Here is a 20,088-nt window from a genome sequence, read left to right on the forward strand (position 1 = left end):
TAACAATAGTCAAAACTGGATCCGAAACTGAAATTTAGACACATTTTAAAATGCTAAAAGTGTATATATATAATTTTTGTGGTAGGCCTGAGATGGTTGGTAGGCTGAGATGTATTTGTAACCTTTGAGGGAAACATCCTTTGGAATGATCAAAGAGAGCTTCTATGTAATTCCATACATCCACAATTAAACCCCAGAGCTTTTTAATTTGGAATTTGGCTGTTTTGTGCTTGGTGGTAACCAAAACCAGCCTAGGGCTTTTCTTTTGTTTTGGCAGAAAAGTAGGAGGCAGAGGACTTGAGCATTTAGACATCTTTCTGCTCTTTGGTTTAATCATACTCTACTGAGTTGCCCGAAACTAATTAAGCTCTTGTCTCTGTAGAGGAGAGATGATGTTCATTACATGTCATTGGCCACAATGTTCCTTTTTTAAATTGTTGTTAACATTTGTGTTATTTTTCAGTATAAGAGACAAGCTTTATCTTAGTTTGGGCTGATGTAACAAGAGCACCATAAACTAGGTGCTTTAAAGACATACTTATTTCTCTCAGTTCTGGAAGCTGGGAAGTCTACGATCAAGACCCTGGAAGATTCCGTGTCTGTTCAAGTGCCCACTTCCTGGGTCACAGATGACCATCTTCTCCCTATAACCTCCAAGGTGGAGGAGGCGAGGGATCTCTGTGGGGTCTCTCTTATGGAGACACTAATCTCGCCCATGAGGACTCCACCCTCATGACCTAAACATCTCCCAAGTACCCCATCTCCTAGTTATGTCCCTTTGGACATTGAGTTTTCAACTTATGAATCCTGGAGGGATACACTGTCTACAGTGAGCTTCGTCAAACATCTTTTATGTTCAAGGCACTGTTTTTTGGCAAAATTAATCATTTCCTACACATCCTTTGAAGCAAGAGTATTTCTGCACTTTGCCTTCCTTTAGAACCTTTCTCTAGAGAGGATCCTAAAAAGTTCAGAAAAGATGCAGAAGAAACCTGCTGGTTAGATCGTTTTTCACAGTAGAGCAGAATTCATTTTGAAGTAGGTTAATCTTAGAAATCCAGGCGAAGACACTTCGCTTGAAAATCATCTCAAATGATCAGTTAGTTTTGTTAGTATGAGTAATAGTAACTATAAGATCAATAGAACAACTTTTTGTTCTACTGTGGGCCTACTGTGTGCTGGGTACCTCGGAGCACCTGAGTCGAACCATCTCGTGATCCTTTCAACAGCCCACTGAGGGTCACACTGTCTTCTCCTCCACGTTATGGATGAGCCTTAAGTCTGGGCCAGAAATGACACCTCTTTCCCAAAGCCATATTGCTACTGAGGGGCCAGCTGGGATCTATGCCCACTCTGGTGCCAGAGCCTGTGATTGCAAACGTGGGCTGCACTAGCTGTTCAGAACAAAGGACTGTTCATGGAGGTGACACAGCTAACCCGTGAGACCCACCACCCTTTTCCCTAAGGTCATCCCGGTACAGCCTGCAGTGATGGCCCGAGTTAAGCATTTGAACTTGGTGCTGCAGAGGGCGTGTTTTAGGGACAAGATTGGTGTTAAGGGGGTCTAATGAATCCCAGAGGGAATGGAAGGAAACAGGACTTGGGGAAATATCTGGGTCCCTGGAGCAGTGATCTCCTTTTATTACTGTGCACCTCTCTTTCACAAAAATAAATAAATACATAAATACATACATACATACATACATACATACATACATACATACAAAAAATATTTGCGGATATACCACAAATTTAAGCAAATTTTTGTTAAATTATAAACTCTACTACTCTACTAAATTATTATGCACATTATAAATGACATGCAAAAGCTAAACAGTTAAATGGATGACATGAAATATGAATAAAACTTATAATATTTTCTTCCAGCCCCTTACTGGACTATTTGTCAAACTCCCTTTGGAGAAGACTTTTTAAAGATTTGTTTATTTATTTATTGAGAGAGAGACAACACGTATGTGCACATGTGAGTAGGGGGGTGGGGCAAAGGGAAAAGGAGAGAAGCAGACTCCCTAAGAGGAGGAGGCCTCACTAAGGGCTCAATCCCTTGACCCTGAGATCATGACTTGAGCCAAAATTTTGAGTCAGACATTTAATCAACTGAGACACCCAGATGCTCTGGAGAAGACTTTTTAAGAAAGAGATAGGACACTGGATTTATAGCAATAATTCCTAGAATTAATCTTTAAAAGTGGGAAGATAGAAATGGTTTTTTAAAATTTTTTTAAAGATTTTCTTTATTTATTCATAAGAGATGGGAGGCAGAGGCAGAAGCAGGCTTCCCGCAGAGCAGGAAGTCCAGAGTGGGACTTGATCCCAGGACCTGGGATCATGACCCTAGCTGGAGATAGACGCTGGAGATACTGATAAACCAAACTTTAGGGGAAAATACTGAATTTACTGGGAAGATGAAGCAGAACAACAGCATATGGCAGCAACATGAGTTTTAGATAGTTGTTGGTCACCCAGAAGGCTTAAGGTGGAGAGAAAAACAAAAGGCTGTAGTGACCCAAAATTGTCCGAGTTGTGTAATTTGACCCAGGAACTTCCGGGTGACATAAAGATTTGTTTATTTATTACACGGACAGCGCCATGTGAGGACAGAGCAAGGGGGAATGAGAATTCCATACAAACGTGTGAGTGGCTCTTCTCCCATCTCCAGGGGGGAAGGAAGAGATTGGGTTTACTCCAGTAAGCATGGTAATGAGTTGGTGAGGTAGGTTGACTAGATGTCTGGACACCTGAAAAAGCCAGCTAAGGGGGCTTCCTGGCCATCTTGTCAGTGTCTTATTGAAAGCTTTTCATGTGCAAGACTTTCTTTTAACAGGTTGCCAGGTGAATTGATGTACAAATCAGACTACCGGCCGCCATGTGCCATTGCTCAGATGGTCCATGACACAGTGCCCTGCAACTAAGTGGATGCACTTAGCATTACAGACATCGTTCTGTCTTTGTTATTTTGAAATTTAGAAAATATCTTATTAATTTGTTCACCCCAAAGAGGCAATTTATTGCTTACTATGACAGTCTTTTGGTAGAGGACACAAAACTGCTTTCTTTGTTATGAAAATCAATGTGTTACACCAATTTTCTGAAAGATAGAAATGAATTGCCTCCTTCCAGCTGGGTCAGGACATAAGTGTACCCTATGTATTGGTTTTTCAATAGATTCCATTTACAGATTGTACATGTCTCTCAATACAGAAGACATTTGCTCACATTTATGTGTAGAACATTCCCGAACCTGGTCCAGGTTGCGGATGAAACCGTCACTCTGACTGGCAAGGCATAACGAAGAAGAGTTTTCCTGTAAACAATATGTGGTCATGGAAGGAATCAGCACTGCAATTCGTGGCTGATTCCAAAGGCTCTAAGAGGTGGTAGATGCACAGGCAAAGTGGTGACTTTTGCAGAGGAAGCAGGCTGGGGAGAGATAGCAAAACAGAAGTTTGAGAGGGCCCTAAAATCTCCTCCTGTGGGATTATTGGCCATTGAGCTTGAGAAAGGCTATGGTGAAAACTTGAAAGAGCATCAGATCAAACCCTTGGCCACTGGAGGTTGAAACTGACATGAGCAGCACTATCTCTATTCTTGACCCAAGGCCACAGGATGACAAGCTTTGCTTTTTCAATGTGGTCTCAAGTCTCTATACTGCCCTATAAAGAAAATAATACAAATAAATGCTGAGAGTGTAAAGTGTAAGCAGAGCTCCCCTTGGCCATTTCCTAAGTTTTGTCCACTCCGAAGTGACTATCACTTTGGTGAGTGCATTGCAGGAAATGGCCTTAATGATCAATGGCAGACCTCCACTCCAGAGTGACATAAAAAGCAATCTGCACCTCCTTCCTGATTTGTCTGTAATGAAACTTGCTTTCCTCAGGTCCCAGCATTCGAGGCAGATAAATATCCCTTTCGTTGGCTCTTACTCATACTTCAGCAAGATTTCCCATGTGCTTTCCTTGGCTGGCTGCGAAACTGGACCACAATTTATGGGATCTTAGGGGACAGGCGCATAGAATTCCAGTGGGATCCCGGAACAGAACCTATTTGGAGATTAGAGACCATTGCAGTGCAAAGCTTTTCTTTGAGATCGAAAGAGGTGCATGTTATGCAAATATTAGCAAGTGTAAGTTCACACTGTCTATTGAAAATTTATAGACTCATTATGGTCAAGAAGGCTGGAAGATAAGTAGATTCTGGGAAAGATTCAGGTAAATTCAGGGAGGTGGCAAATTACCCCAGGGAAAGTAGAATGGCTAAAGAGTATGGCCCAAACTTTTTAAAAAAATTTTATTCACTTATTTGACACACAGAGAGCCAGAAAGCACAAGTGGGGGGAATGGCAGAGGGAGAAGGAGAAGCAGGCTCCCCGCTGAGCAGGGAGGCAAATGTGTGGGACTTGATCCCAGGACCCTGGGATCATGACCTGAGCTGAAGGCAGACACTTAACTGACTGAGCCACCCAGGCACCCCCTGGCTCCAACTTCCAAAGATGGTGTATGAGATACCTTTGGTGGGAAGGAATGAAGATCAGCAACTGTCCTTGATTCTGCTTCTCAGGAAGGCATTGTGATGTGGTGCCCAGGACTTTGGAGACAGACACATGCTTGGTGCCCTCCGGCTCTGCCGCAAAAGCAACACCTTCCAGAGGGCAGCTGCAGGCACCGGGTGGCATCACACAGGGTCAGACCCGGGAGGCACTCAGCCACGTACCCATTCCACCATCCTGCTGGGTTTGGAAGAGCGCTATCAAAGTCCCTGCTGCCGAAGGACCATCCAGAGTGACATGTCCCATGGGGCACGCCGGCATTCCTTTACCCCTTCAGGTTATTGGCAGCAAGGCTGGAAATTTTTTTAATTGCCTGGGAAAATGATAGCAAACAGCTCCAAAAAGGAGTTTCAGAACGCAGACTTCATACTATGTTTTGAGTACATTTCATTCATTTGGCAGGTACTGACAGGGTGCTTAAGTGCCAGGTGCTGCTGCATTAGAAACAGACTTGAGAAGTTAACAGGAGGGGGCTCCAGCCCTCAACTAGCACAAAGTTGATCAATGGATGCATGTGACAGACAGAGCACTGTGACGGGGAGTACTAGGTGCTGTCATAAGAAGGGTATGCCTGGAGTTAAGGGAACACTCGGGGGGAGCCAGCACCAACACTCGGGGAGAGCTGTGGGAAATATGATGGATGCAGATGGCTCCAGGGGAAACCAGAGAACTGCTCAGATCCCTGCTTCTTAACAGCTCCAAGTGCCCGCCGCTTCAGAGTGGGGGCTGGGCGAGCAGGGAGCTGGGGTGGGCGCAGCGATGCCTAAGTTCTGACCTCAAGCCCCTGCACTGTTTCACCTGTCCCTTTAGGAGTACAATGACATAGGATGTCACCAACGGAGGATCTACCCCTGCATCCTGGTATTGGGAAAGCACGCGAGGGCTGCGGAGCTGAAAGCAAGAGTTGGTGGTTCCAGTAATGTGTGCAGGGTTTTAAAAAACTATATACCGGACAATATCTGGTCTTATTTGCATGTGTTTGTATCATGCACAATTTTTAACTGCAATCCTCCCTTTACCTTCTTCCCTGTTGTTAAGACTCTCCTCTCCTCACCGCTGCCTTTGTCCCTATAATACCTGTTGACAGCCTGGTGCTCATCCATGAGCTCATTCGCCTCTATCCATGCACGCATGGGGCTCTGTTACTGTTTAACAAATATGGGCTCATTTTATCTACCTCTTGATCTAGTGCTTCCCAGTTAATAATCCCTCCTGCATAACGTCCTTCTGTTTTTATCTTCATTTTTATAAAGAATGGCTGCTCACCTTTTATCAGGTGCCTTTATTTTTTTATCAAATGCATTTATTGCTATGGTCTTAAGAGTTTTTCAGTTAATTTAGTGATGAGGTAAATCTTATTGATTTTCTGGTCTTGAGCTCCCTTTATTTTCCTGGAATGAATCCAAGTTGGTCTCAGGATATAGTCCTTTGATAGATGCCTGACTTCTGTTATTTGCTAACATTAGTTCAGTTTCTGTTAACTAATCTGTCCTAAGCCAGATTTGTTAATAGCTTCCCCGTTCCTCCCTCTCAGGTTTGGGTATTAAAATTGTGCACAGCTTCATCAAGTGAATTGACTTATTATTGTTTAATTGCCTGTTGCCATTTAACAGTAGAATGACAGTTATCCAGCTGCAAACCTGTCTGATCTTGTAACTCATCTTCTTAATTTTCCATTCTTGAATCATTTGGATGATTTTGTTTTCCTAGGAAATCATCGTTTCTTCTAGGTTATCAAATTGATTAGTATAAAGTGCCTTGCAGTTTAGTGATTCTTTTATATTATGCATTTGCTTTTATATCTCTGTTCCCAATCCTTATCTGTTTTGCAACTCTCTCCCTCTCTCTGTCCCCTCCTCCCTGAAACCCCCCTATCCCAATTCCCCTTCCCTCTCCCCACCTCCTCCCACACCCCATCTTCCCCCTCTCTTATCCTTAATAGGGAATGTGAAGTTTATTTTATTATTATTATTTCATTAGTCTTTCATAGAAACAACTTTGAGTTTATTTGCCCCTGATATTTTTTATTAGTTTAAAAATTTATCTTTATTATAACTACTTCCTTTCTTTGGATTGAGCTGCCCTTTTCTGATGGGTTTAAATGAGTACTTTCTTTTATTTAAAAAAATGTTTGAAATTGAAGACATTTGACACTAAATTCTCCTTAGAGTATAACTTCTGGTGTCTTCTGTAAGTTTTGGTATGAAATAGTCTCCTTTCCATTGCTTTCAAGATTTTCTTCAGTCGTCTTATGATTTCTTCTTTGACTGAAGACTGTATTTCTTAACTTGTATGTAGTTTCAATTTTTTGTTACCAGGTTATCTAATTCTGATTCTACTGGATTGTGATCAAAGAACTGTTCTTTAAATCTTTAATTTGGAAGGCTTGTAAAGGTTTCCTTTGTTGCCTAGTATGCAATTAATCTTTACAAATATGGCTTTCCTTAGGTGTAAGAAAGAAATGTTTTCCGAGGGAAATAAGGATGTCTATTTTCTTTTTTTTTTTAAGATTTTATTTATATATTTGACAGACAGAGATCACAAGTAGGCAGAGAGGCAGGCAGAGAGTGAGAGAGAGGAGGAAGCAGGCTCCCCGCGGAGCAGAGAGACCGATGTGGGGCTCGATCCTAGGACCCTGGGGTCATGACCTGAGCCGAAGGCAGAGGCTTTAACCCACTGAGCCACCCAGGCGCCCCAGGATGTCTATTTTCTGTGTGTCCTTGTTTTTCCCTCCTTCTAGTAGATACTCCCATTTGAAAAGCTAAAATTTTACCTTGTTATTGCATTTTTAGAGTCTTCAGGTATTATGTTGTTAGATGTATACCTGCTTATACCTTTTACATCTTCTTTCCAAACTCTGCCTTTAAAAATGTCCCTCTTCATCTTAGTACCTATAACTTTAGACCCAACTTGTCTGCGATGAATTTTGCCATTCCGGCTTTCTCTTTTGCATGGTATCTCCTCATCTGATACATTCTCAATCCCTTTTGCATTTTAAGTATGTTTCTTGAACAGCGTGGATCTGTAACCTCCTGATAGGCGCTTTAATAGAAAAAGTCAGTCTGTACACATTTAAATTAATGATAAACAGTCATAATTTTATTACTCCCATCTTATTTTGTTTTTATTTTCCCCATTTTTGATGTTTTTAATCAAGTTCATTCTTTTTGTACTTGATAAATATAGAAGTTCTTTGCATTTTTCGATGACAGCTTAATTGAGATATAATTCACAGGCCATACCACTCACCATCTAATGTGGACAATTTAATGGCTTTCACTATATTTAACTATACTATACTGAACTACCTACACATTTTCATAATCCTCAAAAGACAACTTTAGCCATCACCACCAGTCTTAGGCAACCGCTAATCTACTTTCGGTCTCTGTAGATTTAGCTACTCTGGAAATTCTATATAAATCAAATTATGCAATACGTGGTATTCTGTGACTGACTTCTCTCAATCAGCAGAATGTTTTCAAGGCTCCTCTGTGTCGTGGCACATATCAAAATTCTATTCCTTTTCAAGGCTGAATAATATTCCACAGGCTGGATGGATCATATTTTATTTATCTCTTCATCAGTTGATGAACATCAGGGTTGTTCTCACCTTTTCGCTATTACGAATAAACCCTAAACCTTCATGCACAAGTTTTTGTGTGGGCATAGTTTTTTTCTTGGCTCTATACACAGGAGTGATATTGGTGTGTCATATGGCAACTCTGTGTTCTGCATTTTGAGGAGCTACTAAACCATTTCTAATGTGGCTGCGCCATTTTCCAAGCCCACCAGCAATTTCCAGGTTCCAGCTCTTCACATCCTTCCAACACCTGCTTTTGGGGTTTTTGATAGTAGCCATCCACGTGGGTGGGAGGTGGTATCTCACCATGGTTTTGATTTGCATTTCCCGAATGATTAGTGATGTTGAGCATATTTTCACGTGCTTATTGTCCCATATATTTTATATATACCTTATATGTATCTTTAAATATATATTATATATTTCATATTTTATTTATATTTAAATACATATTTAAGAATGTAAATATATTTACATAAATATGTTTATATAAATATATGATCATGTAAAATATATATACATTTATATATTAATGTATACATTTGAATATTAGAGAAATGTATATTCAAGTTCTTTGCTCACTTTTTAAGAGATTTTATTTATTTATTTGAGAGAGATTTATTGAAAGAGATCACAAGCAGGCAGAGAGGCAGGCAGAGAGAGAGGAAGAAGCAGGCTCCCTGCTGAGCAGAAAGAACGGGACTCAATCCCAGGACTCCGAGTTCAAGACCTGAGCGGAAGGCAGCAGCTTAACCTGCTGAGCCACCCAGGCGCCCCTCTTTACTCATTTCTTAACTTGGTTGTCTTTTTATTTGAGTTGTAAGAATTCTTCACACAGTCTGAATGCATGTTCCTTATATATGACCTGCAAATATTTTCTCCCATTTAGTGGCTTGTCTTTTGACTTTGTCAATGGGGTCCTTGGAAGCACAAAACTGGGATATTTTGGTTGAGTCCCATTTATTTGTTTATTATTTTTTTTAAGTTGCTTGTACTTTGGTGTTTGGCCGAGGAGCCGTTGTTAGATTCAAGACCACTAACATTTACCTTTGTGTTTTCTTCTGAAAACTTTATCATTTTACTTTATTTTTATTTTTTAAAAGATTTTATTTATTTGAGAAAGAGACAATGAGAGAGAGCATGAGCGAGGAGAAGGTCAGAGGGAGAAGCAGACTCCCTGTGGAGCTTGGAGCCTGATGCAGGACTCAATCCGGAAACTCCGGGATCATGACCTGAGCAGAAGGCAGCCGTCCAACCAACTGAGCTACCCAGGCATCCCGAACTTTATCATTTTAATGCTTACATTTATGTCTTTGATGCATTTTGGGTTATTTTCTCTGTATGGTGTGAGGCAGGACTCCTGTTTCATTATTTGCATGTGGCTGCTTGGGAGTAAAATACTGTTCTTACCCCCATTGAATTGTTTGGCACCCTTGTCAAACATTAGTTGACTGTAATTTATTTTCCTTTTTTTTTTCCCATTGAGGCATTTCACGTGCCATGTATATTATATTTCTAGGAAAAAGGAATCCCAGGATTTTCCCTCCTGCCTGGATTCTTCCTTCTTCATGGTGCATGATGCCAGAAGAATTTTTCCATGCAGTGAAACCAAACTGAGGGGATGGAAATATTCTGCCACTTTTCTAGATCTTTCAGTTATACAAGTCTAGGGCTGGTCATGCCACACTTGTTTAACTTGCCCGTGAGGTACACAGCAGTTTTCCCAGCTCTGTGGTCATCAATAATTTCAAATTTGCCAATGTACTCATGCTTCGTCATCACAGTGAGGAAACGGGACGATGACTTTGGTGCAGGGCCTCCTAAGAACCTGGCCTTCGCCCCCCCTTTCAGCAGTGTTAATGTTCTTGAGGGCATCTGTGGGACATTTGTTCACACTGTTACTGCGGCACGGAAAGATGGCAGAAAAAGCTTTTTTCCCTTTTATTAATATTTGGTCTTGTTCTCCTTCCCTTTTTCATAACCGAATGCGTATTTCCCCTTCGTCATTTGAAAACTGCATACTGTTCTCCAGCTGTTTTCCCCAGACGAGACCTTGTGTATCAAGAATCCTTATTTCACAGTTATTATACACAATCTTAAAGATTTATGACTGTCCGCTTATTTTACACATGCATACACACGAAGCACTAAATACGGACTTTATCTGAATGGCTAAATGTTGGCCAAGACAGAAGCCAGTTGTAGTGGGAACTGATAGGATAAAGATATAGTCTGAAGTTTTTGTTCTTTAAAAAAAGCCTTCATGGGGCGCCTGGGTGGCTCAGTGGGTTAAGCCGCTGCCTTCGGCTCAGGTCATGATCTCAGGGTCCTGGGATCAAGTCCCATGTCGGGCTCTCTGCTCAGTGGGGAGCCTGCTTCCTCCTCTCTCTCTCTCTGCCTGCCTCTCTGCCTACTTGTGATCTCTCTGTCAAATAAATAGGTAAAATCTTTAAAAAAAAAAAAACAAAAAAACAAAAAAAGCCTTCATGGGGCGCCTGGGTGGCTCAGTGGGCTAAAGCCTCTTGCCTTCAGCCCAGGTCATGATCCCAGGGTCCTGGGATCAAGTCCTGCATCGGATTCTCTGTTCAGTGGGGAGCCTGCTTCCCCCTCTCTGCCTGCCTCTCTGCCTACTTGTGATCTCTGTCTTTCAAATAAATAAAATCTTAAAAAAAAAAAAGGCCTTCATATTTTATTAAAAATTTTAGGTGTCCGAATTCAAAAGGTTAACAATATAGTACAATAATAATAATAATAATAATATATCATCTAATAATAAAATAATAATAATTTCTCCTGCATAGTCACTGCTGCACACTAGTAAAATAAGATGTTTCTTTTCTTTTCTTTTTTAAAGATTTTATTTATTTTATTTATTTGACAGACAGAGATCACAAGTAGGCAGAGAGGCAGGCAGAGAGAGAAGGAGGGAAGTGGGCTCCCTGCTGAGCAAAGAGCCCGACGTGGGGCTCGATCCCAGCCAAAGGCAGAAGCTTAAACCACCCAGGCGCCCCAAGATGTTTATTTTCATTTGGGATTATGGAGGGGCAAGGTGTTTTTGGCTCTCCTGCTGAAGTAGGGACTCAGTCAGTATGGTCTCCACATTTTTCCCTAAGAGTAGCTCTGGAAGATGAAGACGTCCCTCCATCTCCCAGACATGAGGGTTTGACCAGGACATGGGATGGTATAAACTCATTGACATAGTCTCATGAACTAAGCCCTGGTTTATTGGTCACAGTCGTTCTCCAAGTATTTTCAGGAATAAACTGCAGGTGTTGCCCTTACTCTAATTTTTCTTTCTGAGATTTCTGACTGCAATCGCTACTTCCTGCAGTCACTCAAGAAGAAACGAGGCATGTGGCAGCGCAACAGTGTGTTTTTCTTTCAAGATGACAGAATCACTCTTGATTTCTGTACGCATCTCGGATTTTCATAAACGAACATGGATTTTGGTGTCTACCCTGAGGAGATAATACATATGGTGTGAGCTACACATGTATTCTCATGACACGTCACCTGGGATACCCAGAACTTTCTGGGCCCGGCAGAAAGGCAGAAACCCAGGTGAATTCCTCATTGTTCCAGCAGGCTGTCAGCCCTCAAAGGCCTTCTGGATGTGTTTGTGCAACGCAGTGTCTGCTGTGTAAGATACAGAAAGAGCACAGTAGTTCAGGGGGAAAATATTTAGGAACACATTTTCCAGGAGGAACCAGGATTCAGTTTGGGTGACTCTTGACCATTTTTCATCTTCTGACGACTGAAAGTGGTAGTTAATCTACAGTCATGGTTTTAACATGCATTTCGAATGTAATGTGAGTTTCCATCAACATAAAACTATAAGAACTGTCTTCCTAAAGGGCATTCATGTAAGTCCCGTTATTTTACAGCTTGATTAATGAAAACAAAATTTTTCTGTAATGCTTTCTTCCTACTCTGTATTAGTTTTCAGGACTGGATTGAAAGTGATTTATTGTGGATAGGGTTATACCTGCTCGTGGAATTTTTTTCTGTTCCTGGGTTTTTAAAGGTGGCAGAGTTGACTTTCTGATTTTAATTCATCTTCACTAGATGAAGAATTCACAAATAGGACTTTTTCTTGAAATAACCATAGCCTGGGGGCGCCTGGGTGGCTCAGGTCATGATCTCAGGGTCCTGGGATTGAGTCCCACATCGGGCTCCCTGCTCAGTGGGGAGCCTGCTTCACTCTTTGCCTCCCCCTCTGCTTATGCTTTCTCTAATAAGTAAATTAATAAATACCCTAAAAAAAAAAAGAAGTTGTATTTGACTGGAGCTTCATGTGGAGTGACAGATCAACAGAAAGACAAAGGAATAAGAGACAAGAAGCAATGAAGGAAAACACAGAGGTGCACAGTATAGACAGATGTTCCTCGGCTTATGACGGCCTCGGATTCTAATAAACCCATTGTTCAGCTGGAAATCTCTTTAGTTGAAAATGCATGGAAAACACCTAAGCGACTGAACATCAGAGCTTAGCCCCGCCAAACTTAAATGTCTTGAGAACACTTACAGTATTGCACAGTTGGGCAAAATCCTCTAACACAAAGCCTATTTCACAATAAAGTGTCTGGTATCTCATGTAACTTACTGAACACTGCACTGAAAGCCAGAACAGGACGGTTCAAGTGTGTTGGTTGCTGACCCTCGTGATCATGTGGTTTGCCTGGGGGCTGTGCTCGCTGCCCCTGCCCAGCATTACAAAAGAGGACCCTACTGTAGATCGCCAGCCTGGGAAAAGATCCAAACTAAATGCATATCACTTCTGCACTATTATAAAAAGTCAAAAAAAAAAAACTGAACCAAGGTGAAGTCAGGGATCTTCTGTACCAGGTGTGTTAGGGAAGGTCAAGTGCTCCTGTCTGGCCAGGAACCATAGTGGTATGGGGGAAAGTTCCACAGTAGAAAGTTCTACAGCGGAGAACCACTAGGACTCAAGCACCAACGGTCACAGGTTACGCCAGGAAGACTGGATGCTCTTCTGTGGGCGATGAGAAGCCACGAGCGACTCAGGAAGGCTGAAGAGCTCTGGGCAGGTGGGACAGCTGAGGGCTGCAATGAAGAGGGACAGGTGGAGCTGGGAGACCAGGTGGGGAGAGCCCGCTACCCTCGAACAAAAGGCAACAAAGGTCTGGACTGGGATGACAGAGATGGTGGAAGGTAATGGGATATTCATGAAACAGAACTGGAAAGCCATGGAAATGAAATAAGAGAGGGAGGGAAAACCGTTCATGACTTTAATTGCCATCAGTATAAAACGTGTTGAATTAAAATGAATTGGTATTTCTAGACCGATGATGACATCACAATAATGGAAGGAAACCAATTTTGATTTTGAGCCTGGTTAAGGAGACAGTATAGACAAGAGAAAAGCAGAAGCTCTGGAGTCACACAAATGTCACCGTTGAGATTCGTCCCCACTCTTAATTCCCTTCCCTGTAAACCCAGGCAAGTGACACCTGCTTCACAGCACTGGTAACAAATAGGGAAGAGCACACGTTCCCACGTTCCCGGGTCAGACAGGACAGCCAGGGATCATCGGCACATGAGGAGGTGACAGGTGGTCACTAAACTGAGCTCAGGTGCATACACAGCATTTTATGTCACCTTGAGATGGCTCCTCTTGTGACCTCTCGAAGAAGGTGGCAGTGGTGAGGAACGAACTCCAGGAGCTTATTAGCATACATGATCTTCAGGCCGTCTGGATGAGACTCAACGATCTGCTCTACAATCACCTAGCAGAAGGAAGAGCGTTTTATTTTTATTTATTTGTTTGTTTGTTTGTTTGTGTTTTTGTTTGTTTTTAAAGCACCTAAAAGAGAAGTATGAACTATACACTACAGAGAAAAGAATCGTGTAAACCTTAAAAATGCACTTCGTCCTTCCTCCTCCCCACTCAGTATGCTTTCTAAACAGGAGGTAAGTAACAATGGCATGAAAATCTAGGTCCCGGGATTTGGGAATACTGCTCCAACCCTGGGGGACACAGAGGCTGAGGGACAGAGACTGGCCTGAAGCTAAAACATCACACACACTCATCTGCTTCCCTTCTGAGCTTAAAAGCGAAATACTGTATCTGCAGACAACAGCTCTGTACCATCTTCACCCTGGCCTTATCCTCTACCGTCTCCAGAACAGGGAAAGGGCTGAGATGGAAAGTGATGGAAGAAAACACATCTTATTTTGCTTTAGTATTTAATTTTTTTTGGTGAGGCTGAGTTGCAGGAGGTGAATGACAAGCATACAAACTTAAAATACAAACGTGGCCACAGTTCATTTAATGACACGGAAACGTAAAGTACTTCCCTAATTTAGCATATTAGATTCAGTTCAATGAAAAGGGCATAAATTAAATAACTAAAATATTTTCATTTAGTGACAAAGAATAATGTGATCTTTTTCACCCCCACAGAGAGAGCTATGAACTATAATAGGATACATACAAAGAACTGACAGATCATTTACTTTTAGTAGTCTTAATGAAGCTGAGAAGATTACTGAAATTAATCCTTCAATTTCACTTCTATCACTGGGATACTGTCTCGTTTTAAAACTGGAAGCCTTTCATCCTGAAGTCATGGTGGGTAGCTTTATACTTACCAGACAGAAAGAACACTCGCACTGGCAGGTGACTGGAAGAAAGCCCTCAAACGCTGAGACTGGCTTCATGACTTCTGTCAGCTTGAACTAGATGAAACCGACGCTCTCTAAGTTGGAAGCTGCTGATTGCTGGCGGCCTCACATGGTGCAGCCCATACTCCGGCCGCTCAGAGGCAGGATACACTGACTCCCTGTATTTAACTGTATCCTTAAAGGTCAAGAACACTGGGTAACCAAGTTCTGGACTTAAGGTACTACCCCGCTAACTCGCCCTTCAAAGCCCTTTATCTTTGAATATTCCCTCCCTCCCACCTTCCTAGCCTGGCAAACTCCCCCATGGTCTTCAAGACTTAGGCCACATCAATTCTGCGAAGACGCTTCCCCTCACAGACTTTCCCTGCGCACAGAGCTGTCTTCCAGCTCCTCCAGTGGGCATGGGCACCTTGGTGGGGTCATGCTTTTCGGCAACTTCATTAACGTATAACTTAAGGAAATGGAAATTGACCTGAAAATGTTCTGATCTGTACCTTCTTCCTAGGCAAGTCCCTCACCCCTACTAAATTAAGATGATCCCTGAGTTATGGCATCACTGTAAGAGACCAGAGTGCATGCCTGATTCCTGCCATGCTGATGGGCACCAAGCGGGACCAACCTTTTCTTACAACCAGAAGAACAGGAACTAAGAGCATCTTCAAGGAAGAGCCCTGAGCTCTCTCGCACCCAGTCAAGAAACGAAGCCAGATTAGATGCTCTGTATTTGTGGAATGAGGTGCATGGGGGCACAAACCTCATCCATGTACGGTTTCACCAGTACTTGACCGACTAACGCCTCTGCATCCCGTGTCTTGTCAATTGTAGCGTAAGTCTGGAGGCAGTGCCGTATGATGTCCACATTGGAAGTCTGAAGCTCTTCTAGCAGCAGGCCTCCCAGGGACTGCTGCAGCATGGCCGTAATGTGGGCTATACGCTGCAAGAACAGAGAGACCAGGAAAGAAGGTCCAGGCACCACAGTTTTTAAAAGCTCAAATATATGTGTATAATTTATATACATATGTGTTATATATATAAAGCGAGCCTCTAATTCTACCAGAATATATGTAAGATTAAAATCCCAACATTTCCTAGAGAATAACAATGAATCTCTTCTCCCCATGATTGCTTTCTTTCTTTTTTTTTTTAAAGGTTTTTATTTATTTATTTGTCAAGAGAGAGCACAAGCACACAAGGAGACACAGGCAGAAAGAGAAGCAGGCTTCCTGCCAAGCAAGGAGCCCAAGGTGGGTCTCGATCCCAGGACCCTGGGATCATGACCTAAGCCAGAGGCAGTGGCTTAACTGACTGAGCCACTGAGGCGTCTCCTCCCTATGATTTCTTTGAAAGTAAGTCGGCTTCATCAAAGAGAAGTTTAGACAATTACGGAATGACAAAAAGTTATTTGCCTCTTAAGCTACGGAGTAAATCTGACAAACGTGCATTTAAACCCAGTCAAGGGCTTTGGATAAATGAACTCTGACTACATCATATGATGTGTCAAGTTACATGAAATTCAGAATTAATTTTACTTGCATAGTTTGGAGACTACGTTTGTGTCTTTACACAAAATCTATCTAGTGTGACATAATGGAAGCAGGGTCCCAAGCAGGAGACACTGAAAAAAAAAAAAATTCAAAGCTAGCTTCAAAATCCTATAGAGTAGCAATTATCAGGGGCAATGCTAGGTCAAACCAAAATCATCCAGGAAATTCGCAAACAGCAAATTGAAAATCAAAACCAACACTTGCTGGTCTTACTTTGTCCAGAAGAGGCATGCCTTTGCTCTGAACAGCATGAAAGTGTAACTGGTTAAATTCTGTGGCAATTCTCTCCAAAATCTGTCTAGTCCAGAGAGGGCTAGTAGAGACAATTAGAGAAATGTAATTCCCAAAGTTAAAACCTGCCACCCCCACCGCCCCCCATGCCTTAGAGCGCTCAGGCACCTGCACCTGAACGCCATCAATTTTCATGACAAACTGTCTGTGCAGCAGGCCCCAGTGCAAGGGGTGAGGAGCGGGGAGGTCATAGAAGCCACCGACGCAGCCTGGCCCGGGCCACAGGGCCCAGGCAAGGGGATGGAGCTATTTTAGGTCAGTGTGGGTACAACTGCATGATTCCTCCACGTTCCTCGGGCTCTCCCATTCGTGCCCTTCTTCTCCCTTCTTCTCCCATTCTCTAACCCCCTCCTCTCTCTTTCCCTGTCCTACCGTTCATACCTGAAGTCCCCTCATCTTCTCTGCCTGCCTCATTCTCCCTCCCAAGTACCTCCCCAGTACCAACTACTGCTGTCTCCTCAATCAGCTAAAACTGACCGCCTAGCAGCAACCTGGGAAATCGCTCAGAGCAGTGGACTCCAAGTTTAAATTTACCCAACGGCAGAAAGAGCAAGCTCGGTGCTCCGGGAGCTGGTGAGAAATCACTCACAGTGCATCTGCCATCAAGTGGACTGGATACACTTCCTCTTGCCCCCCACATTAGAAAGCATCAACCCCATTCAAAAGGAAGTCGAACAGTGAAAGAAAAAAAAAAAAAACTACAACAAAGGCCCCAAAGCCCCTGCTGGGCTCTATGAGGCATCCCACATCTGAGGATGGGCAGTCAGGTAGTGAGGAAACACACTGTAAGAAAACCCAAAATCTCTGGAGACCTGCCATGGTGTGCCCCGTCCCAGAGCATCAGAACTGGTGTGGAGGGAAGGCAAGCGCTTGGCACGAACAGTGCCGAAGCCTAATCCCAACCTCTACTGACTGATCCCATGCGCATTTCCTATTTATCCTTTTCTCGGCATTTCTGGGCCTGGCAGAGCATGATGGATTTACTGTGCGCTGACGCTGCTCTGGCTTTCCTGACTCTAGAGCTCAGAGCTGCTCTTCTGGAGAAAAAAGTCCTCCAAGGTAATTCTCAGCAAGAAAGCGCACAATGTCTGTTTATCAAGGACAGTGTTGCAAAGGGACAGGATTGTAGACACAGAGATCACTGAGGTGTTTCTATCCGAGGAGCACAGCAGCAACAGCAAAGACGGGAAGAACACTGGAGGGCCAGCTCTCCAGGGGCCGAACGTGGACATGGCTGGAGGGGCTGGAGGGGCTGCAGGCACTGCCAAGGGCCGCAGTGAAGCAGAGCCGCTGGAGACACACGGGCTGCAGAAGGGCCGTGTGCAGACTGTCAGCTAAGTGTGGACGAACGGGGCAGAAGCACGAGTGCAACGGGCTAGAGACACAAGCACAGTGGAGGCTGACCACTTAGTTGAATGCCTTGATGTGAAAGGGGACAGAGACCTAGGACCAGAGAATCGCTTCCTTTGGGATGTGTCCGTTCTTAATCTCCATCATGAGACATGTGGAGCATATGGTCTCTCAAGTTCCTTCCAAATCTAAAACCTTAATTCCTAAAATTTAGAAACCTAACTCCGCCTGCAAGGGGAGGGACTGTTAGCGTCACACAACAGAGCACTCCGGGCACCAGGCGACCTTGACGCAGGCAGCCCAGCTGGTATGTGTAGGACCAGCCCCGGCTACTCCCACTGCACCACTGTGCATCTCACAGTGCTGACAGGACCTAACTACTCATTTTCTGAGTCACTCATCTACCCTGGCTGATTGAAAATTCACACCAGGAAGGGAACAAGACAATCACAGTATAACAAAGAGAGCCATCATCTTTTTCCTATTTCATAAGTTTTTTCTTTCCTGTTTGTAAATTTCAACTGGATATGTCCTATACTGTTTCATAATAATATAATGCTGGTGCAAAATACATCAATGGTCATACTCTGGGCATGTCTAGGGGAAAAAATGAGATGGAGAAAAACCAAGATGAATGGTAGGTATGCCTTAAAGATCAACATGACTTTGCTAGTCCTCAGGGAAGGTGATTCCAAATATACTTTTACACTGCAAGCATAATGACGTGTTGGAACTGTGGTCTATAACCAAAGGGTTTATAGGAACGTGTTATAGATTTCACCATTTCATGCTCTCCACTCTCCTGGAGCTACATTCTAGCCACAAACCTGGATTTCCTTCTTGTTCAGAAATGAATTCTAACTAAGCCGTCCCCGCCTAATTAGATTGGATGTGAAGTATTAATTTATGTGCTACTTAGTTAAAAAAAAAATGCTTACCTGCTTGCTTCTAGTGCAGAGGTTTCTTTCGAACTTTGTGAATTTAAGATTTTTTCAATCTTTTCAACTGATCAAATAACTTGTATAAGCCTCAACACACACATCTATAAAAATAAAAATTAAGCAAACAAAAAACGTCACCATCTTTACTCTTAATCATCTTTATTTCCCATGCTAAATGCAGGAAAATATAAGACCAAAAGTTAACTTCAAATATATAGGGCATGCTATATTTTGAATATTTCTATGAAACACAGAATTCTCAAGAATGCAAATCTTAGTTCTAGAATAAGCATACTTCCATATTCTATTGCAAGTTTATAGAGGAAAAAAAAAACCCTAGACTTTGCTTTCTCATATTCTATACTCTTATTTCTTTTATTCCCCATCCTGAATCTTTCTATGGGCATTTCTTTCCTATTTTTTTAAAAAAGATTTGTTTATTTGAGAGAGAGAGAGACTGCATGTGCACGTGCATGGGAGGGGCAGAGGGAGAGAGAGAATCTCGAGCAGACATCCTGCTGAGCACAGAGCTCAATGCGGGGCTCAATCTCATGATCCTGAGATCATGACTTGAGCCAAAATCAAGAGTCGGACGTTTAACCAACTGAGCCACCAGGCGCCCCTCCATTTGTTTTCTTATGGCCCTTTATTCATGTTTTAACTTTGGCTTCCGATTGTACTGGCCCTCTCAGTTTACAGGTGCATATACCTATATGCCCAAGCACCAAATCATTAAAGACCTTTTACACTACAAATATTATCAAAGAGGTTGAGGGACATTATGAAAACTCTCATCCTTAAAGAACAAAAATATACAAAGTCATCCATTCAATAAATAATAATAATAAGGAACACCCCTGGGAGCTCGATATTCATTCCAACGGGGGGTGGGGGGGGGCACGAGAAAATAAAGCAAGAAATACACCCTGCTCTCACAAAGCTTACTGTTTTGTCTGGAAGCGCACGACAAGCATTCTTTGGACAAAAGCTGTGAGGAGATCCAGAGGCGAATTAAACAGAAGGTCCCTCAAACAGGCTTCTCCCCACTGAGATTTTAACAAATATGCTAATAATACACATAGAAAACATTGTACAGAGCAGCAGGCGAGAGTCAGAAGCCCAGACTCCCAATGCCCGCTGTGCCCCTACATTGTTATGATCATGAAT

General features: G+C 42.7%; 1 protein-coding gene across 1 annotated transcript in view; it reads right to left on the minus strand.

Annotated features, from left to right (window-relative positions):
- Positions 1-12,965: 12,965 nt before the first annotated feature.
- Positions 12,966-20,088, minus strand: part of LOC309864914 (conserved oligomeric Golgi complex subunit 2-like) — a 30,894-nt gene continuing 23,771 nt past the window's right edge. Inside the window, exons 5-6 of the mRNA XM_082730874.1 lie at positions 13,770-13,897; positions 12,966-13,214 (exon numbers count right to left, since the gene is read on the minus strand). Coding sequence (XP_082587000.1) covers positions 13,172-13,214; positions 13,770-13,897 — 171 coding nt within the window. The 3' untranslated portion in view covers positions 12,966-13,171. The remainder of the gene's footprint in view (positions 13,215-13,769; positions 13,898-20,088) is intronic.

Source organism: Mustela nivalis (assembly GCF_964662115.1).
Source record: "Mustela nivalis genome assembly, chromosome: 5".
In the NCBI taxonomy this organism is placed as follows: Eukaryota; Metazoa; Chordata; class Mammalia; order Carnivora; family Mustelidae; genus Mustela; species Mustela nivalis.